General features: G+C 48.0%; 2 protein-coding genes across 31 annotated transcripts in view; one reads left to right on the top strand and one right to left on the bottom strand.

Annotated features, from left to right (window-relative positions):
- The window catches only part of RNF169 (ring finger protein 169), a 95452-nt gene extending 90674 nt beyond the window's left edge, over window positions 1-4778 (top strand). The window contains exons 5-6 of the mRNA XM_059070802.2: window positions 156-255; window positions 709-4778. Of these exons, the coding sequence (XP_058926785.1) occupies window positions 156-255; window positions 709-1893 (1285 nt within the window). The 3' untranslated portion in view covers window positions 1894-4778. The remainder of the gene's footprint in view (window positions 1-155; window positions 256-708) is intronic.
- A 4686-nt stretch (window positions 4779-9464) lies between these two features.
- XRRA1 (X-ray radiation resistance associated 1) overlaps window positions 9465-23112 on the bottom strand; it is a 101387-nt gene continuing 87739 nt past the window's right edge. For 27 of the 30 annotated variants that reach the window (XM_067038500.1, XM_067038503.1, XM_067038516.1 and 24 more), the window contains 7 exons: window positions 18290-18383; window positions 17406-17521; window positions 14251-14595; window positions 11523-11721; window positions 10635-10750; window positions 10318-10423; window positions 9465-9925 (listed from right to left, as the gene is read on the bottom strand). In XM_067038500.1, coding sequence (XP_066894601.1) covers window positions 9669-9925; window positions 10318-10423; window positions 10635-10750; window positions 11523-11721; window positions 14251-14595; window positions 17406-17521; window positions 18290-18383 — 1233 coding nt within the window. In that variant the 3' untranslated portion in view covers window positions 9465-9668. The remainder of the gene's footprint in view (window positions 9926-10317; window positions 10424-10634; window positions 10751-11522; window positions 11722-14250; window positions 14596-17405; window positions 17522-18289; window positions 18384-23112) is intronic. The other 3 variants (XM_067038508.1, XM_067038494.1, XM_067038502.1) reach the window with 1 other exon arrangement.

The raw sequence follows: 23112 nt of genomic DNA, 5'->3' as shown, positions 1-23112 counted from the left end.
GACAGGATTTGTTCTTAGAATGTATTTTGTTAATAAATGAATTCATTTTCTATTGTAGCTGCGTGGCTTTGAAAGCACAGAAGAGATTGTCATTCTTTTTCCTTAGCAATCATGGGCTACTTTTGACTACTTGTCTTTTATTTATTCTCTTTTAGGAACCTAAATTCCAAGATGGAAAGGAGTCAGAGCTGCAGTGACACTGGTCAGGACAGAGTGAAGGGCAGACTGAGAGCAGCCCCAACCAGCAAAGCCAAGGTAGACCGCAGACACAGGCTTCTGGGGCTCTCTAGTCCCGTCCTGCGCATGGCCACAGGAGAGACTGTTCCAGATGAGAAGAGGCAGAATGGGTCCTAGGCATACTAATTATGTTGGAGAATTTTATAAAATAGATGTGAAGGAAGAGAGTTTGAATTAGTAGCCAGATGAGTGGAATGAGGGCCACTAGAAGAACCTTCTTAAAAGTTCTGGATGAGTTTATTTCCCCAGAATTTTCAATTTCATTAATTGTTTCAAGTATGTAGGAATTTCTGCAAATGGTGGGTGCATTCTAGGTTAGGGATTTTCCACATTTTTTAGGCTCATATGACCCTTTATCCATTTTCTTACCCTTTTCCTCTCTATCCCTCTACCATCAAGAAGGAATTACGAAGAAAAAAAATATGTATATATATATATGTATGTATCTGTAATCTTTTAAATCTCTTTCAGGTCACAACCATGACCCCAGCCTCCAACCCTATCATTGGTGTCCTCTTGTCCACCCAAAACAACCGCTGCCTCTCGGCCCCTGACTTAACCATTGAAAAGCGTCTGCCCTTCAGCTCCCTCTCATCCTTGGCTTCCTTGCATAAGCCAGAGCGCTCCATCAGCCCTGAGAGCAACGACAGCATCTCCGAAGAACTAAACCATTTCAAGCCCATTGTCTGCTCACCATGTACTCCTCCCAAGAGACTCCCTGATGGCCGTGTACTGAGTCCCCTTATCATCAAATCAACACCCCGCAACCTAAACAGAAGCCTGCAGAAGCAGACTTCTTATGAGGCCAGTCCACGGATCCTCAAAAAGTGGGAACAGATCTTTCAGGAGCGGCAAATCAAAAAGACCCTTTCGAAAGCCACCCTCACCTCCCTGGCTCCAGAAACAGGGGAAGACTTACTCGTCACTGAAGTCACCCATTCTAGCAAGGAGAAGCCACTTCTGGCTTTAAATACAAGACTGTCCAGTGGGCAAGTACTCTCTGAGTATACAGGACCTACCCCCACTGACCTTGATTATTTCCCTTCTGTTAGCCAGACGAAAGCAGAGCAGGGCAGTGACAGTAAAAGGAGCACTGAGATCCCATTAGAAACCTGCTATTCTTCAGAGCTCAAAGTGGGAGCCAGTGGGACTTCTTTGGAGAGAGAGCAGTTTGAAGGGTCAGGGTCATCCCCAGATGCCAAGTTAGATAAAACCTGTATAACAACAACTATGAAAATCTCAGCAGTTAATTCAGTGCTACCTAAAAACAGTGTTTTGGGCGGGGTCCTCAAAACAAAGAAACAGCTGAAGGCAGTTAATCATTTTGACATGCCTAATGGTGTTCTGGCAGACAGCCTAGGTGAGGAGCCACTTCCTTCCTTGCGTCGCGGCAGGAAAAGACGCTGTAAGACCAAGCACTTGGAACAAAATGGCTCCCTTAAGAAACTGCGACAAAGCAGTGGTGAGGTGGGTCTGGCCCCAGCAGACCCAGTACTGCGAGAGATGGAGCAGAAATTGCAGCAAGAGGAAGAGGACCGGCAGCTCGCTCTGCAGTTGCAGCGCATGTTTGACAGCGAGAGGCGGACTGTGAGTCGGCGAAAAGGAAGCGTGGATCAGTACCTCTTGCGGTCCAGTAGCATGGCTGGGGCCAAGTAGCACCCGATGAGCAGTGTTACCTATTTTTCAGAGGTCTTTGGGCTTGATCATTTACCCTGAAGGAATGAGTGTTCTCACTTTGGGTTTCTTTTAATGGCAAAACACTGTCTAGCATGATTCTGAGAGGTCTCGGGCCTTTGTAGTATATATATATATCCAAGGAAGCTGCATCTCTGCCTCCCTGTGACCCAGGCCAGAAGTGCTCCTCACCCCTTAAGTGACCCACCCCTTAGGGCATCTGGGCCAAATCTGGCAGCCCCTGCTTGGGATGAGATTCAGGAGCACAATGGCCAGGGTTAGAAATGGTAGAGGAAAAGGGGATACCTTCTCAAACTGATAGACCTCCTGACTTCTTTCAACAGGTGTTGTTTTAAATCAGCCGTGCAGATAAAAATTAGTTTCATCTTTTTTCAAAGAAGTGGAACAGTATAGTTCTTTGGCAGATCCAAAAAGATTATGTTCCCCCTTCTTACCCTTGCCACAAGTAAATATTCCTAATTAAATCAGTTTTTATGCTTCTACAAAAGTTAATTTACATTCCTTGTTTAAAAAATAACATTTGATTAATGCTATATAGTTGACAGACCATATTCATAGTCATTGTTTAATTTGGTCTTTTCGGGAGACCTAACATGTAAGTGGTATTAGTCCCATTTTTAGATGATGAAACTGCAGTGCAGATGTTCAGGTTCTCTCAACTACTAAGGGCATAGCCCAGACTGACTGCTGGGACTCCCAACAACAAATCCCATGGATTTTCCACACTTAAGAGGTTGCCATAATGGACAGCGATCCAAGGACGTACCAGGGGACCCTAGAGAAAGCTAGCTGGGCTTTGAATGTTGATTGTGCAAAATCCACCTGCAGATAATTGAGATTGACTGGAAGTGTAAACATATACTGTGCAATTATCGCCATCCCTACAGTGTACAGACTTCTGTTTTCCTGGGGTTCCACTCTGTTAGATAAACTACGATTGGACTTCATTGTTACTCTCCATATGGCCAAGAGTTATCTGCAGTGTTGATCTAAAATCCAAAAAATTTGCCCAGAAGTCAGGCAAGAACAATACTGAAACTCCCTCCTGTGGAAACAAGGAATCTAGCTGGATGCAGCTGGTAAATTCAGTCCCATGGACCTTTGGGGTTTATTTTCCTTAGCAGCTGACACCATGTGTCTTTTGCATCTCTGGTGGTGCTTGGTGCTTCTGCCCATCTGGGCTCATTGAGAGTAGGGATTAAGATACAATTTTAGGGAATCTCAGGTGGCCTGGCATTCCCTGTGCATGTATGAGCTGTTACTATAAAGTCATGTGACTGGCATTTTAACAAACCTTTCAGATCTTATATATCCCAATGTATGTTGTTCCCCTCAGGTGGCCTCAGCAGGATGCTGCATAGTTTTTCCAATGATGTTGCCATTGGTGAAAACATCTCTGGAACTGTCCTCAAAGTCTAGAGACATCTAGACATCTAATGTTCGGACTGCAAAGGATGTTAATGGTCATCTATTCCAACTTCCTCCTCTTACTAAGGCAGAAGCTAAGATCCAGAACGACTCACTTATCAAGATCACAAAGGATTTACTACTTTTGCTTCTTCTCAGGAGATTTGCCTCCCTTCTTCCTGGCAAATCTTTAATCTTTGGGGTTATAGGAAAGAGAATTTTAGTTTGAAACTAGTCAGAAGCTATTTGAAGCTTCTGGAAGAGAAGGTAGGTTACAGAAGCTATTTGAAGCTTCTGGAAGAGAAGGTAGGTTACTTAGAGGGGTTGGAGTCAGAAATGAGGTGCATCTGTAAAGCAGTCAGAGCCGTTTTCTTGGGCAGCTCATAAACAGTTCCCAAAGAGGAGTTCCAGAGATGTCTTAAGTATTTTGGTAATCACTGAGATATGTGGAACCTCCTCAGTGACTACTTTGGTGGGGAGTGTCACTTACCTGAATGTATGTATTCTGTGTTCTGTGTGTTTGTGCGTGCACACGTGCAGATGTTTGTTTAGAAAATATACATCAGTACTTTATATTCATACCACTTCAGTTTTAGGTCCTACCAGCAACATATGCCCTCCAAAGGCTGCTGGAGGGCATATTGGTGCCCAAGATAGAAGAGCTGGCACTCGTTTATAGAGACAGGGAGGGTGACTTACTAAATGCCCTCAGAGAAGACATCAGTTACTGCCATTTCATGGAGTTCCTTTTCGATCTTAGTAAATGTTATTGGAAGGCTAGTCTCGTTGGTAGTAGCAAAGACACTTATTTTTCCACTTGTCACCTTTTTCTATGTCTTCAAATCATTTGAAAAACACTTCAGTTGGAACTGATTTTTGTTTTTGGAAAAAAGATAAATATTTTTAATAGAAAAGATATATATTTTAAATATTTCCCCCAAATAATACTTTCATTTTAAGAAACTGCTTAGCAGTAGCAACAAGTTTTAGCATCAGGCACAGAGTGAAAATTTCTTGTTACGCAAATATTTCAAAAGCTGGATCCAGTTTACTGACCACCTACTGTGGAACCTCGAATGGTATTGACAGTTGTTATTTCCAAACTTCAGCTGAGCAGCAGTCCTTCAAATATAGACAAAGCAGTTTAGGTTAAGGAGGGAGGAGGCTTAATCTTTAATCTGCTTGGCTTTGGAGGAGGGTAAAACCACTAAGGTATTATCTGTATTTTAAGATGCTTCCCATACTTAACAACTAAAACCTGAACACTTCTGGAAAATTTCCCTCTCCTGTTGCTTGATTGTGAAGTTGGTCACAAATGGAGTTGTTGACGTGAATTCTTTGGAGAAAAAGACGAAGGAAAACAATGATGGGGAGGGTTTGTGAGCTAGAATGAAAGATACACTATCTCAGAAAAAAACATTTCTCACAAATCACTGGAATCTGATTCACCATAGAAATTTCCCATGTTCTTCTAACTCTGTTCCTTGTGTATATGCTTTTTGTGTTTTTTCTTATTAAAGGGGAAGTTATGAGAGGTTGGAGGGTAGAGGTCATTCTGATGGGAAATCCAAGAAATATAATGCCCTAAGAAGGGGTCTCTCAGCCCTTTTTTTATCAAGTGGGAAAGATACTTTGGGAACATGTTCATGATCCGTTGATTGTATCTGCTGAAAGAAGTCATCTGGGCCTGTTGGGTTAATGTCAAATCTGGGGATTATGTATCTAGCCCCTGGCCCCTTTCATGTAATTGCCTCTTTTTAGAAGGCTTCTTCTTGGCTGAAGCTTCCCAGGAAAACCTTTTTTAAGTGGCTTCATTTATTTTTTTAAATTTAATCTTTAAATTTTTGCCTGGAGGAAGCACTGGTGATGAATGCTTTCTGTGGTTTTTGTTCATTTTCTCTTAAAGAAAAATGCCCTTCAGAGATTAAAGCTGCTTAATTAATTGCTATGTTATTACAAACAGACAAACTAAGATGGAAAGCTGCCATTGTGCTTGATTGGTGAAGCTGATGACCGAAGGCTGTGCCGTTTGTCCTTTTTGTTCCATTTGACAGATATTTGCTGAGCTTCGAACTTGTGCCAACCCTGTGCAAAGTCATGGATATAAAGATGGAAAGGACAGTCCTGCTCTTGATGAGCTCAGTGTCTACTGGAATGTATTTAAATGCATGTGTGGCTGGAGAGCTCGTTAATGGTTTCATGAAAGACCATAGTGATGATCTTGGATGGCCCATTCAAGGTACTGTCCAGCACCCTTGAACATTTTACATACCTCCATCAGTATTTGTGAATTTGATTGCAATACTGCTCTCCATTTCTTAAGTAATTTTACCAGTGGAGAATGATTTTTCTCCTCCGGTGATTATAGGACAATAGCATCTCTTTAGGAGCTGCTTTTAGCATAAAGCCTCAAGAAATGAGGAAGGCTGTGGATCACTGACATGGTCAGAGGAGGCTAACTCTCAACTTAGTAACCTACTAACCTCTTCCCCAACCAGACCTCTCACCAGAGCTGGCAGCAACTTGGGATTCCTTTCCTTTTTCCTGCGTGGCTTTCCATTGAGATGGAAGGCGAGCAGGTGAGGAAGGGAAGATAAATGAAGGCTGGATCATAATCATAAAATGTGTTATGTAGCTGGAATGGGCATGGAAATTATCCAAGTCAAACTATACCCCCTGATGCCCTTCTTTTTTTTAAGAAATGAGGAACTTGAGGTTCAGTGTCCTGTGTCATATTTGTACTGTAGTTGTCTAGGGTCTGAATGAATGGTCCTCTAAGTTACACACACACAATCTGCTAATGAGGGGGACACCCGAATGATTGTTTTTTTTCCTCTTGCTTTTTTCAGTTAGAATTAAAATGTACCCAGATCCCCTGAATACACACCCAGGCAGGGAAAACCCCCATAGTGAGAGTAAAGTGAATGTGAAATCTTGGGAAGTGATATATTTTGATTGGAATAGCCGTCATTTTAACTACCAAGGATTAGAACCCAACCAACCCTTCACTTTACTTTGAAAATCAAGAACTCCTTGGTGACTTAATTTTTCTCAGCCAGCCTTTTCCTTATCAACCCAGATTGGTCTTTTGACTTGCGTTTTAGAAGGGAGTATAGCTGTTTGTAAATTCTTGTGACTCAATGAGAAAGCAGGTCTGCTTTTTTTTTTGAGGGGTTGGGGTGGGATTCTAGGAAAAGAGGATGCTGAATAGACTTTCCTATAAAGGTGATCCAGAAATGCATCTTTACACATTATCCACAGTGAATATATACAGAAGTCACCAGTTTAGAAATTGGTTACATTGGATGAAGGAAAAGTGCCAAGACTGAATGTGCACATTGTTCTATGTATTATCAGTATTTTTTTTCCTAAGAAAAATATTTACACATTTTGCTTTGTGAGAAAATGCTTCCTTAATGCCTTGTCTCAGTAATTGTGGGAGGCAACCTCAAACTGGGGGCAGGCTCCCTTTATACCTTTTCTGGTGTCTTAAGTCAAGAACTAGTTGGACAAAGCCAGGGTTAGGCCAGGCTTGTTCTTCTTCCTTTCCTCTCATTTAATAAGGGGTAGAAACAGGGAATGTACTCCTCAAAGATCAAGCCATGAGAGCTCAGGAGCAGCTTTGGGGCCCGGCTCCAGTTGGCGGCAGCAGATTCTCCCTGGTTGGCCCTGCCCCCTCTCCAAGCTGTGCCACCAGTAGGAGCAGGGCTTTCCCTCAGTGGGTTCAACCCTTAACCTCCAGCAGAACCTTCGAGTCCTAATGAGAATGGGTAACTATGTAAAGGAAAAATGATTATCTTAAATGCCAACTAATGGATTTTTTTGTCTGTGTGTGACTGATGTACTATTTACTCTTAGTTCTTCGTATAAACAGCTGTCCTTAGGGCCTTATCCCCTCCAACCTAGAAATAGAAAATGGTTTGGATTTTGGTTTCATTCAACCTGCTGTCTGCATTAGATTGCAGAAGGGGCCCAGACCCTTGGCACTGCCATTGCGGGCTGCCTCCTCTCCAGCTCATCACAAGGAGCTTTTTGACAAAGACAGAGGACTCAGAACAGGTGTGCCCTGTCAGGGATGCTTCTGCTAAGGGATCAAATGGGATGATGTGTTGTTTAAACAATACCAAAGTGCATTCTTCAGTGCAGGCTTGCCAGGTTGAGGAGAGGCCCAAGTTGAGAATACAGTAAAGCAAACTCATGAATGTTCTGTTTCTAGTCAGTCTTATCTCTGGAGAGCAATCTCAGGCAAATCTGAGCTGAGCTTAGACTATGCGTGTTTGAGTTTTGGTGCTGTCTTTGCTCTGGGAGATGCCCTGTGTTGGAATGTCTTGCTTCTGCATTCAGAATGATAGGAGAACCAGTTTATTCAGATGGTATCCCATGTGGAATAACTGAGAAAGTTAAGAGCATCTGGCCTAGATAGGTATAGCCTCTTTAGGATAGTCTCACATCGGTAAAGGGCCGGCCTGGCTGGGCAGAGAGAGCAGATATACTCTGGGCCCAAAAGCAGAGTTAGGACTACTGAGGGACTTAGGCAGATGCTTAGTCCAATGGCTAGAGCCATCCAATAGTTTTCCGAACAAAGGAAGGGACAGCCTTTGTAGGGAATGAGCGCCCTGTCGCTAGATGTGCAAGCAGGAGCTGAATGATCTGTTGGGGAGATTGCAAGAGGCTTCCTGCCTTGAGGCTCGGATAGGATGTTCCCAGGAGCCTTTCAGGCCTGAGAGCTTATGGTTTGATAGTGTTTCTGGCTGAAGGGAGCATTCCAAATCTCCCGAACTTGAACCTAGTGAGGTTTATAGTGTGAATGTTGGGGTGGATTCTCCTTCCTAACTAACTTTAGTGGAAGGATGATTTGGGGCCTAGGAGATCCAACGTGGTAAGTCAGCAACATGCCCCCAGCACATGAGTGCCGCTGAGGGTAGCACTGTGTTTATTACCTGAATCTGTCCAGGTGCCTGTGTGAATGAGTGAGACGTAACTGACTTTGTAACTTGGTATGTGTATGGAACTGTATGTGATCGTGTATGGGACTGTCTGAACTTGAATATGTGTGTCTGGTATGACCACAGCTTGGTGTAAATATGTAACTGGCCACACGTATGTGACTGTGGTTGGTTGGTTGTGATAATATGCGAACACTTGTGTCCTAATAGTCTCGCACTTGAAATACAGCAGATACTGCACCACAGACCTGTGGCTACAAGACTGTATTTCTATAATCGCCTCAATTGCACCTTAGGTTGCGGGAGTTTGTGCCTCGCTGTGGGTCCTTAATCCTTATGCCACTGCTTCCTGGACCCTGGAAACTGCAGCCCTGCTCCCCAGGTCTGAATTGTAGGCACCTCCAGGAAAGCAGTCTTAGGAGAAATCATTGCCCAGGTGACTAGGTCACACCCAGCACCCATACCCAAATGCACATCTCTGGAATTCAGCCCCAGTGGCCTTCTCCTGATCCTCCTCTATAGTAGGTGCTGACTACTATGCATTCATAAGAATGGGGCAAGCCCATAGGCTGCTTTGGCCAGAACTAGCTTACTTAACCGGAGTCCAGGTTGACCTTGTACCATTCCAGGGTCTGTTTTAGAGCCACAACCCACTGTATTTGCATATGGGACTTCAGCTTATGTCCTGGATTAGAAAACCTTGGGAAACTCCATGTAAGCCCTCCCCTCAACTTCTCCCAACTCTGTGGTCATGGCCACCTAATAAGGAAATTTCCAATCCTCTTTCTCTTCCCTCTCCCCACATTTGCCCTCACACTGGAAAAAGCTGCCCAACAGAGAGAGCCTAGAGGCTTTTGGGGGCCTAGAGGCCTCAGTTTTGTACCCGCCCTGCTCCCAACATGCACGTGCGCACACACATACACACACACTCACTCACTCACTAGTGGCTGTGGGCAAGTTAGTTAACTTCTCTGAGCTTTAGATTCTGTGCTGTTTCTCTGTTTCGTCGACCCTGTTTTCTGTGCTAGTGCTTATCCCAGCTCTGTGGGATAACACAGTGTTATCACTCTGTGTGACTCAGGCAGGTTTCCCACAGGACTCTAGGGATGTGCATCAGCTGGGGTTTCTTTCCCCAGCGCGACAACCTGGCCTAGGCTCCAAAAAGGCATGAGGCCTACCTTGTTCTATGCACCCACTCTTTATTGCTGTCGGGCCAGGTGCCGGTTCCCGCCTGACGAGCTCCCCACTCTCGGAGGCCAGCGAGTGAGGCTGAGCAGAGCTCGGAGGCCCGCACCCCAGTCCCAAGGAGCAGTCAAGGGCACGGAGCCCTTGCGGAGGCTGTGGGGCACAGGCGGGGCGGCGCACATGGCCCCGTGCGCAGCCCTAGCCTTTTGAGTTACTGGCCGTGGGCTCCTGGCAGAACTCATCCATGAACTCGAGGAGGCGGCCGAACTTCTTAGGCTGGCCCTCGCTCAATGCCGGGCGGACCTGGGGTGGTGCCGTGGCCCCGAACACCGACCGCAGTGAACAGCGCACCAGCCGCCGGTACCGCGCACGAAACTCCTTCAGCAGCCTTTTGGCCTCCAGGTACTGCTTCTGGTTCACCAGCCGCTGCTCTGTCCGCTGGCACAGGACAGCTCCTGCAGGGAGAAAAGCCGGGAGGGGCACCAAGGTCACCCTGGGTTCCACCTAGCCCAAAGCAGCGGGGACTGGGTCCAGAGCCCCCCAGAAAGTGGAAGGGGGTGGGAAGAGGATGTTAAGGGCCTGAAAATGGTCTCTGCAGTTTGGGCACTAGAAAGCCAGAGGTATCCCCTTCTGATTCTGTCTCAAGCCGTTGGTAACATGCTGTGTGACTTTAGGCAACTCTCTGCCTCACTCAGGCCTCAGTTTCTCCATCAGACAGGAAGGTCTGGGGCAGATGCTCTCTAAGGGCCCTTCCTGCTCCAACACAAGCCCTTTGCCTATACCAGCAGGTGAGTAACCTTCTAGATCTTGGATCCTGGCAGATGAGGACTGGGGATCAGAGCTGTACCTAGTGGTGCCTCAGTAATGTTCTGGGGGTCCCGCATGCGAATGAGGATGTCATCCAGCAGCTGGGCTCGAGTCTTCCGGGGGGGTGGAATAGGGATCCTCTGGGTCTGACGGGAGGTAAGAGAGCACAGTGTTATCCCAGTCTTCTACTCAGACTTTCATGGCCTCACCTCCTCATACAGTCACAATGGCAGGCAGGGGAGAACTTGGAGGCACTAGGGAAAAGCATGGCTCTTTGAAGGTCCCAAGGTGACAGCCACCTCTGTACCTGTGGGGTCCTGAGGGGCAGTTCACATACACAGTGAGGTGGAAGTTTACCCGTTTCTCCTTCGGAACATAGTGTTTCTGAAGAGTGTCCAGCTTGGGCTTGCAGGAGCAGTACACGAGCGGATGTTTCAACATGTGCTGCAAGGCCTGTGCATTCTTCTGGATTCCTAGGGCAAAAAGACAAGGTCAAGGCCCATCCCCCTCCTCCTGGATGCCTCCCCCAATTTCTTCATTCCCCATTTCATAGCAGCCCTGGGTAAAAAGATGAGGGGCTCCAAGAAGAAAACACTGTTCCCATATCCTGCCCTGATCTGTTGTGGTGCCAGAAATTCTATCGTTTGTTCAGTGAATACTTGTTTCCTATGTGCACAGATGCTGATGGAAAAATAGCATAGGAGTGATGAAAGGGACTGACGCCAAGTAACCCATTAACCTCGGGGTTACACTGCAGAGAATGACACCCAACAGATCACAGCTGAGCACCACTGCAGATACTGTTAATACAGCAGAGTCTGAAATAAGGGGCCGGAGAAGGCACTGCCTTCCCTTGTCTCAAACCACACAGGGTTTGAGCGAACATTTTGGATGTTCGCTTTGGAGATTAACTGGGCTGGGGAGGACCTTGGGAACCTGACCAGTCTGGGTGTTTGTTCGTCACACACTTCCTGGAGAGACTTTTCCAACCAAAGCAGTTGGGTCCAGACTGGCTGGAATCTCTGTGAACAGCTGTGGTTCCCCAAAAGCCAATGAAGATCCAGGCCAGGGGTCCTGACAAGTAGGGCTTCAAACCAGAACACCCTCAGGGGCCCTTTGACAGACGTTCAGACAGAAGATGACACCCTGGCCTGGAAAAGAGGCTTGGCACCCACCTTGGCTTTGCCCTGACTTGCTCTGGGCCATGGAGAGAGCCCCTTGCCCGGAGCCATTCTCCTCATGTACCTTTTGGCTCAGTGAAGGCTGGATCAGGCTTGGCTGTCAGCAGCTCCTCAAAGCCATGGTACTTTCTGGGGAAGCAGGCAGATGGGAGCTTCTTCGGAGTCCTCTTCACCTCTCTGGATGCTGTGGATGGTGGTCTTTGGTCTTTCTCCTTTATCTCTGTATCATCCCTCTGGAAGATGGAGGAAGACAGCCCACTGACCTGTGCCCCAGAAGAAAAAGAAAATGCATTCCCTTAACACTTCTGAGCTCTGTGTGGGTCCCCATGCTGGGTCCTGTTATGGGCAAGAACCCAGACTGGGGTGAGAGGAAGCAGACATGAAAATAAAACAGTTACCAAACATTGTGATAAATGCTGTCACAGGAGAGAGCACAAGCGTTCAGGGTGAGCCCACAGGAAGCCCTAACCAGCCTGGGGGGCCAGGACGCTCACTGGAGGGTTGTTGCCTTAACCTGAGCGAAGTCTGGAAGAACCAGGAGAGCCATCCCCAGGTAGGCGGCAAGCGATGAGAAAGGAGGACCGTGGCAGGCAGGGAAGAGCATGGGCAAAGATGCAAAGTTAAGACACAGCAAAGTGCATTTGCGGGGAGTAAAATTGGTGTGGTTGGAGGTACCGTAAAGAGATAGGCAGCTGGAGCAATAAGCAGGGCACAGCTCAGTAAGGGCCTTTAAATGCCAAGCTGAGGGTGTTCGTTTTTGTTTGTATTTTCTTTTTCCTCACTGTAATGACAAGCCATGGAAGAGTTTTAAAAGGGGTGAGTGAACATTGTCTGAATTCACTTTTTTAGCCTTACCATGACGGTGTTATAAGAAGCATCTTTATGAAACCAGTAGGAATGTAGTTATACCCTTAATTAAAACTTACGGCTGACTAAAGAAGAAATAGAAAATCTGGGTAGACCTATAACAAATAAAGAGATGGAATTAGTAATTTTAAAACTCCCCACAAAGAAAAGCCAAGGATCAGATGGCTTCAATAGTGAATTCTACCAAACATTTAAAGAATTAACACCAACCCTTCATAAACTCTTCCAAAAAAAAAAAAAATAGAGGAAGAGGAAACACTCATTCTCTGAAGTCAGTATTAACCTGAAACCCAAACTAGGGAAAGACATCACAAGAAAGGAAAACTACAGACCAATATCCCTATGAATACAAACACAGAAATATCCACCAAATACTAGCAAACCGAACCAGCAACATATAAAAAGGATTATATGCCATGTCAAAGTGGGATTTATCCCAGGTATGCAGGGTTGATTTAACATCTGGAAATCAATTAATGTAATATACCATATCAATAGGTAAAGGACAAAAACCACATGATCGCAACAGACACAGAAAAAGCACTTGGCAAAATATAACACCCCTTCATGACAGAAAATACTCAACAAACTAGGAATAGAAAGAAATTTCCTTGACCTGATAAAGGGCATTTATGAAAAACCCACAGTTAATCATAATTAATGATGAAAGACTGAACATTTGTCTGCTAAGATCAGGAGGAAAAAGACAACATCGTATTGGAGGTTGTAGCGCAATTGGGGGATTGTGTTTTTCAATCATGGTGACTCATAATTGACTCTATTGCTTAGGCCACTAGGAAGCTCGAACTGCATTTTGGCAATAGACCTCTATTATGAGAGTGGCGGTGCATAATGTGCACATTTGAGTGACAGAATTGGTCTGGCACTTATTATTTCCTTTCCTGTGCGTATCTTCCTTTTATCCAACTATCTCAATTATTTTTTAATACTTGTTTGTTTATACTCTGTTTTGTTCCAGGAAGGTTCTGATTTAGTTCATAAAGATACTTTTATATTGTACGAACTTGTATGTCACTATAAGTCATGTGTGGAACAAGTAAGAGATGAATGGATAGAGAGATAATTTATGGGTGGATGTACATCTTGGAAAGATCTGGCAGATTGGAGGGGCAAGACTGGAGGCAGGAAGATCAGGGAGGATAATAATGTTACAATAATAAAGTTCAAGGGGGTCCTACCAACTCCTCCAGTCTAAACTTCCCTTTTCCTACATGTCACCTTTCTACTGTATTTACACTGAATCATTCATGGTTCTGTACATACCATTTTAATTTCCTTCCTCTGTACCTTGCTTCACGCTGTTCACTCTGCCCAGAATGTCCTTGCTGCCCAGCTCTTCACCTTGTTAACTCCTACTCAGCCTGCAAAGCTCAGCTCATTTGAACTGCTTCTAGGAAGCCCTCCTGGTCTAGGACAAAGGCATCCCTCCTTCCTCTAGGCTCCCAGCCCCTGAGTTTTCCCCAATCTCAGCACTGACTGCATGCATGGTTCCTGTCTATCTCCCCTATTAGACTGAGGACATCTTGAGGGCAGGACCCATGTCTCATCCATCTGTGCTCCCAGGATTCAGATGCAACATCAGAAGTGAGGTGACCTTACGCAGATAGGCACAGGCAGCAGCAAACCCTTCCAAGAAACTGGTCTGACCAACGCCCCAGCCAAATCCCAGATGTTATCTGTGCCACAGGACCATGACTTGTCCCCATGGGTGTCCCTACCAGTAGCCTTGGATCAGTGGAACTCCCAGAAGGGGCTTGCAGGCTCTGCCAAGGGTGCTGCTTTCTGGTTTCCAGAACTGCCTTGTGCTTAGTTCCAGCTGCTTACAGCAGTCCAGCCATCTAAGGGTTGGACAGGAACCCATGGGAGCTGGGAACAAGTGGGCAGGGGCAGGTGGGTCTAGGCACCTGGGTCAAGAAGATGGACTCTGTGCTCTTGGTGTCCTCATCTGACGGGTGGTCTGGGCTGAGGCGGCCAGCAGCGTCGCTCCGGCGGGATGTGTCCTCACTATGCACAGTGGAGTCGGAGCAGATGGGAGGCAGTGGCACGAAGGCCCGGTGGGAGAGGTGAAGGCCCTCCGGGCCCTTGATGGGCATCTCTAGCTCCGCAGAAATGGTCTTGGTGGCCGGCAGCTCTTTAGTCAACTCTGCCTCTGTTTCCAGCATCTCCTTTGAGGAAGACTTGATTGTGGTCATGGGTGGGTGATGGAGAATCAGAGGCTGCTTTGGCACCTTTGGGACTTGGGTTTTCACCTGTCATGGGAGAAGGGCTGAATTGGTGGTTTGCTTCCTAATCAGAATCTCTCCTCCTGGATATCACCAGCCTAAAGGCTAACTGGTATACTGGTCAAAGCACTGAGTAACGTCTCATAGGGGGAGGGAGGGGGCAAAAATCACACTTATTGGGCATCTATGATGTACCCCATACATGACATGTAGTTTTATTTACACCTCAAACTACCCAGTGAATAAGTGTCCTCATTTTATAAATAAGGAAACTGGGGCTCAGAGAGGTAAAATGACATGTCCAAGGTCACAGAGTTGTTCAGTGGCAGACGCTCCAGGCCTCATTCTAGATGCCTGACCATATCACTCTGGCCTGCAGCAGCCGCATTCCTCTGATCAAGGTGTCCCACAGTGCCCTTGACTCCCCTCGGGGACTCCTAGGAGGGCCTGGGGCAGGTGGTCCCACGTTCTTCAGAAGGCAGCAGCACCAGGCCCCTTTCAGGGTGCTAGTCCCTGCACCTTATAGAAAGACCCCTATATATAAGGCAGATCTCTCTCAGGGTTTAGACCCAGGGCAGTAACTTCTTTCCCACTGAACTGCTCAGCTTCCTGTTAGCAAAAGCCTGTCATCCTTCCCCGCTCCTCCTTCTCTGCCTCATCTGCCAGGAGAGAGCCATGGGCCCAGTTTCCCTCAGCTGGGCTTAGTTCTGCTTCCCCTCCTGAGTTATATGGTGAATTGTTTTTATTCTTTGTCAAAGGTGACCTCATATGACTTATATGTGTACTTTGACAGGCCATGCAGTGCAGTGGAAAGATTTCAAGCACAGTCTATCATTTGAGCTTACAAAATGGGGAGAATAGTCCCCGCCTGCCTATCTTGCAGAGTTCTCCCAAATGAGATGGTGCGCACAAATGTACCTAACAAACTAGGGAGTGTGACGGATGACTTTTATATAATTGGATTTATAGGATTTACAAAATGGGATTTTATAAAATAGGATTCTTTTTAAGAAGATATTTCCTTTTTGAAATATGTAAAATCTGTGTTTAGACTTGAAGCCTGAGAGACCCAGAGTCTTTTTTCAGAACTCATGCCTCAGTGTCCAAAACACCAAGTGCCGCCATTTGCCGGCTGGTGGGGAAGGGGCCACATTTATTCCTCCCTCTCCACGTGTCTGTGCTGGAGGAGTGCTGGGGACGCTCTTTCTCTATCCCACCACCACTCTCCTGAGGGAAGACTAGATAATCTGATTGGTCAGAGGTTGAGAGTCATTGGACCCTGTGTCCCAGATGGGCTGGACTGCTGAGCATCAAGGGCAGGCCGTTTTATCTTCCATTTGTGTTCTCACACATAGAGGCCTCATACAGCTTTTTGGTTACACGTTGGGTGGGTCCAGGCCTGCTCTGGCAGGTTCTCCATTTTCCCCTTGTCTTGTCCATGCCTAATATGAGGGCGGGCCAGCAACCTTGGCCTATGTAACTGAGTGAGTAAAAGGCTGTACATCCAGCCCATCTCTGGGAGCACACAGGGAACAAGTAGGCATCTCCAACCTGCCTGCAGGCCACACAACACTCTCCAGTCTAGCCTGCATTGGAGGTTAGATGGTGTTTGCCTAGATTCACAAAGCATCGATGTGCTTCTCATTTGGCCACTGATACTTGGTGTTCATCCTCTACTAGTTGGAACTGTAGCAGTGCCCCCTGGACCCCACCACTACCTTTTAACAAATGTTATTTCACCTCTCTGAGCCTGTTTCCTTGTCCGTGGTGAGGGTTACAGGGTAGCACGTGTGCAAGTTCTCAGCATGGGTGTTCTGTATGTGGGAGAGAGGGTGACGTACTTAGCATCCAGCTCACTGTGCCCTTCCCCAGCTGGCTGATGGGAAGGGAAGTAGCAGGATCCTTAGAGGAGGCAACAGACAAGGGGAAAGATGGTGGAAACCCTCTGAATTTCTATTTCTGGTTTTACCTGCAGCTCTGGTCCTCTGAGGGCTCAAGACAAGAGCTTGGCTGTACAGAAGCAGACTGGGGGGATGGGGAGGGGGTGGGCAGGGAATAACTGTAATTAACTTTCGGGATCAGCAATGCCCAGTCCAGCTTTTGGCTACAGGAAGACTAAAGTTCAGGAAGGAGCAGCATTTCACAGAAATTTCTGAAATCCTTCGGATGAAAGAGGGATTTGACTTACTTTACGGCATCCCAGAAGGCAAATCTAAGACCACTAGCTGGGGGAGGTACTGAGGGAGCAGACTGCTCTCAACGGTAGGAAACGCTTCCTAAGATTCAGGCAGGAGATATGTATTCTAGGCCTGGTGCAGCCAATCACGATTACCATAGGTGGCTATAACCTGCATTCCTAGGGGGTTTGGGAGTTTATAAAGTATTTTTATATCTGTTGCTTCATCCAGTCCTCTCAGCAGCTCTGAGAGGTTTTAGAGTTGAGAAGCTGAAGCTCAGAGAGTGGAAATCTTGCCCAAGTTCAGGCGGCTAGAAAAATGATGGAGCCAGACTCACACCTGGGTCTTCTGACTGGTTTCTCTCCACTTCTCCACAGCATCTTCTCTGGACCTCAGTTTCTCTGTAAAATTAGGGGGTCAGACTCAATGCCCTCCCAGGCTCCTCCCTACTCTGACTTTTGGGTCTCTGACTGCCTGTCTTGTCTCTCCTGGGTATGTATGTAAGAGAGCGAAGGAAGGAGAAGACAAAACTGCTGCTACAAACCTAATGGAGGGATCAGATATTGTGGGAGGGAGCAGCTCTGCTGCCAGGTTGGTCTTCAGGCATTAAAATAGGCCCACTCCCCCTGGGCTTGGGGGGTCCTGCCTTTGAAGGCTTACCTTCCAAGAGTCCTTCCGAGGCATCAAAATGTGATGCTTAGCCTTTACCATCTTCCTTCGAATTAAGTGGATTCCCAGCCGCTCCTGGAGGAAGCATTTTAGCAGTGGAGGGACCCCTGGAGTCATGGTGGGAAAATAAGATTACTATTAGCTAACATTTACTGGGGGCTTCTGTGTGCCAAGCACTGTTCATGTACATGTATAAACTTACTTAATCCTCGCACCAGCTCTAGGAGGTAGGTACCTATATTATGCCCATTTGACAGGTGAGGAAACTGAGGCACAGAGAGGTTAAGGAATTTGCCAAGGCAATGAAGACAGTGTAGAGTAGAGATTAGAATACCCTAGTGTCACTCCAGGGCCCAGGATTCTAAAATGCCTCCAGCTGCTGCATCTTGGACAGTGGGTTCCAGTACTGACAGAGCATCTACTGCATTCAGCATGCTCTGGGTGGGGAGCGCTCAGCAGTTCGGCCTCCCACTCCTCCCCAACTGGGAAGTAGGGAGTGAGGTCACAACAGACTGTTCCACAAAGCAAAGTGTCATTATAGAGCCCATGCAGGATCTAGATAATTAATTCTGTACTCCATTCCCAGCGCTGCCTCTTTGTTGCTGTGTGACCTTGGGTAGACTGTGACCCTTTCTGATCCTCAGTTTCATCTACTGTGCACGGGGACAAAAATGCCCACTTCACAGGTTTGCTGTCAGGATGAGTTAGTGCAGAGCATGTGCTCAGAGGTCTCTGTTGTTTTCTACAGCCCCCAATGCGCTATGAACCTTGTCCACCCACGATGCAGAGCAGGGCTCAGCACTGAGGTAGGGATGAGGATGCCCACACTGCTTCTTGGAGACTGGGTTCAGGCGGCAGGTTTGTGGGTACCATACCTCGTGTATGGGCCACCAGAGGATTGTTATGAAAGATGAGCTCGCAGAGAGATGGGAAGAGAGCTACCGGCAGAATGGCATCTTCCTTTGTAATCTGTAAGGAATGCGGGAGAGCATCAGATTGACACAGCCCTCACCTCTGCCCAGGTGCTTCAAGGCCCCACAATGCAGGGCTGCATGCTTGCTAGGTCTGGGGCGAGGGTGGGGCTGGAGGAGTGAGGCTGCTAGGGACAGGACTTACTGCTGGGCAGTGTCTTATCCTGCAGTTTCACCTGTTCACACTCAGAATACCTCTGCCCCTCCTGTTCAGAATTCCACCATCACTGTTTCACATTTGAAAGGCAAGAATTTTTTTCCCTTCTCCACATTGGATAGGTAGCTTTTACCAAATATTAAGGATGCTGGTGACAAAATAATAAGAACAAATACATTTAGCACTTGTCTCCCAAGGAGGCTGGAAATTTGGCAAGGTGTGGACTTTGACTTCAGGATACATTTTGTCTGACATTTCACCTTCCTCAATGCAACCTCTACACACCCGGTCAGTCTGTCAACAGCACTGATAGTCTCTCACTAAAGCCTGTTCTGGGGAGAGATAGGGGACGGGAGGTCAGGGGGACACACGCATCTAAGGGATAAGTAGAGCCAGGGGGGTAAGGGAGACCTCGTGGCTGTCTGGGGCCCCAACGCCACACTACCCCTATGAGGCCAGCCTCTGAAGGGCAAAAAAAATAACACGATCCTTGTTGAGAAGAGTGGCTGGAACATCTGGGGACAACCTTGGGCAGGGTGTCTATTAGCAATGAAATAGTATCAGAGGGGCCAGGAGCTGGGCAGTGGCCTTTCGGATGCCTAGACACACTGAAAGGTATTGGGTCAGATTTGGGACCCACAGATAGCACTAAGGGCTGGGAGTGGGATGGTATATCAGTCTGACTTCCTCTGGAGCCACACTGGGTAGCAGCAGATGCCCACGGGGCAATTACCTATTCATTTTCTTTCATTTTGGTTCCTTCGGTCAACAAATATTTACTGAGTGACTACATGTACCAAGCACTGGGTTGGGACTGAGCAAAAGAGATAGAATTCCTATCCCCGAGGAACCGTACCTAGTGGGAAACAAGCACAGAAGAAACAGTAACACAAAGGAGCATGAATTTACAACAGTGATTACTGCCACAAAAGAGAGGCGCATGAAGGACTACGGTGATTTTGACCTAGTCACAGAGGTAAGAGAAGACGTCCCTGAGATCTGAAGGACGGGCAGGAGGTAATCAGTGAATGCAGTGGGGGATGTAGTATGTGTCAAAGAAATCTCTGGATTAACTGAAGCCATTCCCTCTGCTTTCTGGGCACACAGCTAGACTGTTTCTTCCTGCCTCCTAGGTCAGCTAGATGTGGGCATATGACTCAGTTCTAGCCAATGCACCTGGGTGGAAGTGATAAATGCCGTTTCCAGGTACAGTCCATTCAAAACCTCCTGTAGGATCCTCTGCGTCTCTCACCACCCTCCCCCCTCACTCAACCATCTATCCACCAGTTGCATAGGATCCAATAAAGTACTCTTAAGGTCCCATGGGATGACAGAGCCATAGCCAGAAGGGACCTGGCTCTCTGAAGGATCATGTGGAAGGCCACCTACCAACCAGGAATATCCACAATAGATTTTGTAAAAGCAAGAAATAAACTTTTGTGTTCAGTCATTGACATTTTTAAGTTTGTCGCACCAGCTAGTATTAAACTTACTCTAATGCAGAGAGGAAATGTTCCGTACAAAGAGAAGAATGTGTGAAAGGTCTCACAGCTAAGAGGAGGCATGCCTGTTGGAAGGATTTAAAGAAGGCTAGTGTGACTAAAAGCAGAGGGAAAAGGTGGCTGGTGCAGAATGAGGCTGGGGGTGCAAGTATGGGCCAGCCCAAAGATTAGAACCCATGAGATGAAGTTTTAGAAATATGAGGACCTAGGCTAGTGCTTCAGGAGGGGGATCCAGATGGTAGAGTAAGAGGATGTGGAGCTCACCTGACCTCACAAACACATCAAAACCACATCTACATGCAGAACAGTTCTCACTGGAAACTGGCAGAACAACTCCTAAACCACCAAGGCTGCAAGAAAGAGTCCCATGTAATCAGGACAGAAGAAAAGCACTTGGTCAGGACCTGTGCCCCAGGGAGGGGACTACGAGGAAAAGGGAGATCGCATGGGTGGGGAGTGAGCGGGTCGAGCCATAGACAGGGTTTCCCCGGAGGGCACAAGGGGTCCTGCAGAGAGGAGACAAACCCCTTGGCTGTCTGGAGAAGTGCCAGGACAGATAGAAAGGCTGAAGAAGCCTAGACTCCACTTGTGAGGAGCACACGAGTGCAGGCTTACCCCCAGACAGGGTGGAGAGAGGTCTGCCTAGCAGCTGCCGCCACACTCCCCAGTGTGAGTCGAGAGAACCCCCCGGTCCTGCTCTTCCATGCCACAGCCTGGCACGGGATCTAGGGCAGTCAGGTCCTGGGAAAAGACTCCATCTAGGGATGCAGAGGTGGCTCCGGGGGCCTGGGGTGTGGTCTAGGTGGGCGATGGCAGCCACTGTTCGCAACTACTCAAATAGCACTATAGAAGCAGCCCAACTTCCCAGTTGAAGCTGTGCAGAGCTTCAATTCCTGAACCAAAACACCGAGATCCCCAGTCCCAGCCTAGGGAAGGCTCCAGCCCTGCTCACTCTATGCCACAACCTTGCACTGGATCTGGGCCAACCATAACGGGGAAAAGATGTGACCTTGGGCTGCAGCTGAGTGGAGTTGCAGACGCCTGCACAGGAGGAGCACCCCGCTTACTTCAGCACTCCCCTCCTTCAGGGCAAGGCCCCAGTGTGGGGAGAAGGGAAACACACAAAGGGAACAGAGCCAGCTCAAGCTGGACCCTCAGGGCTTCTGCTCCAGCAACTAGGCAGCAGGCCCCACTGAGGAGAGGAAGTCCTGCCTCACACTCTGCTGGAGGCTCTAGCTAATCCAACACCAGCCACACCCTCATCTTAGTGGCCAGCACACCATGAGGAAAGATGTGGCTGCCATCCACATCAGATGCAGCCATCACCCCAAAGACACTGGGTATACCCAGTCTACATATGGATGCTCCCACATAAAAACCATTCAAGACCAGAGATTGGCCAAGACAGTAGAGTAGAAAGACCCTAAGCTCACCCCCTCTCACAGGCACACCAAAATCACAACTATTTACGGAACAACCATTGATGAAAAGGACCAGAAGCTAACAGAAAAGGTCTTCTATGCCTAAGGATATAAAGAAGGAACCACAAATGAGATGGGTAGGGCTGGGGGAGGAGTTGCAATATAGTCAAGTCTCATACCCCTGGGTGGGCAACCCACGAACAAGAGAATAATGACAATTGCAGAGGTTCTCCCAAAGAAGTGAGAGGTCCAAGCCCCACACTGAGCTCCCCAGACCAGGGGTTCTGCACTGGGAAGATGAGCCTCCAGAGCATCTGGCTTTGAGGGCCAGCAGGGCTTACTTTAGAGAGTCCTAGAGGGCTGGGGGAGATAGAGACTCCACTCGTAAAACACACAAAAATCTCACACTCCAGGACCCAGGGCAGAAGCAGTAATTTGGTACAAGCCTGGATTAGACCCATCTGCTGATCTTGGAGTCTCCTGGAGAAGCAGGATGCAACTGGAGCTCACCCTGGGGACATACACACTGGTGGCAGCCATCTGGGGAGCTCATTCTGCCACGTGGACACTGGTGCTGGCAAGCGCCATTTCAGAATCCTCCCTCTAGTTTATTAGTCCCAGGATGCAGTGCTGCCCTGGTTCAACAGTCTGTAGACATCCGTACTGGGAGGCCTCAGGCCAGGCAGCTAACTGGCAAAGGACACAGCCCTACCCATGAGCAGACAGGCTGCCTTAAGAACCCCTGAGCTCACAGCCACACCTGGACATGGCCCTTCCCACCAGAGGGCCCAGGACCTGGCCCCATACACCAGGGTGCAGGCACTGGACCTGAGGCCCCAGGAACCAGCTCCACCCACCAGTGGACAGGCCCCAGCCCCATAATCCCTTGGACCCAGCCCCACCCTCCAAGGATCCTGCTCTAGCCTTGGCCCCATTTTTACCCACCAGTGGGCAGAGAGCAGCCATAAGAAAACCACAGCCCCACAGTCTGCAGACATGACCTGCCCAATAGCAAGTCAGACCCTGCCCTGGGACCTGCTGGGCCGTGGCCCTGCCCACCAGAGAACCTGGTCTAGTGTCAGGCCCAGCTTCACCCACCAGCAGGCAGACACCAGCCACAAAGAAAACTGTTACAGCCTTGCAGCCTGCGGAACCAGCCCACCCACTAGTAGGCCATATCCTGCCGTGGGAATGGCTGGGCCCTAGCCCGCCCACTAGCAGGCCGACATGCACTTCAGGATACCCCAGACCCCACAAACTAACTGTGTTAGGAATCGGCCCACCCACCAGCAATCTGACACCACCTCTAGGACCTCTGTGCCCTGCAACCAGACCCCAGGAAACAGCTCTGCCCACCAGTAGTCCAGCACTAGCCCCAGAACCTTCCTTCACCCACCAGTGGACACACAATAGACTGAGGTCTCCTGGACCCTGATTCTGCCCACCAGTAATCTGGACCCAGGGCGCCCCAAGGTTCTGCAGTCAGCCACCTCATGACTGGGTCCTACGAACCAGCGACAGGCAGCCTCCACACAAGGCAGGGTCTGGCAACCAACAGGACCAGGGGCCAATCAAGTCTAGTGGACCACCCACATGCTCAGACTGTGCACACAGTCAGCCTGTCACAAAAGATCCACACAGCATACA

The sequence above is a fragment of the Kogia breviceps genome, chromosome 7, assembly GCF_026419965.1.
Source record: "Kogia breviceps isolate mKogBre1 chromosome 7, mKogBre1 haplotype 1, whole genome shotgun sequence".
Taxonomy (NCBI): domain Eukaryota; kingdom Metazoa; phylum Chordata; class Mammalia; order Artiodactyla; family Physeteridae; genus Kogia; species Kogia breviceps.
This window is presented reverse-complemented; position numbering and strand designations above follow the sequence as displayed.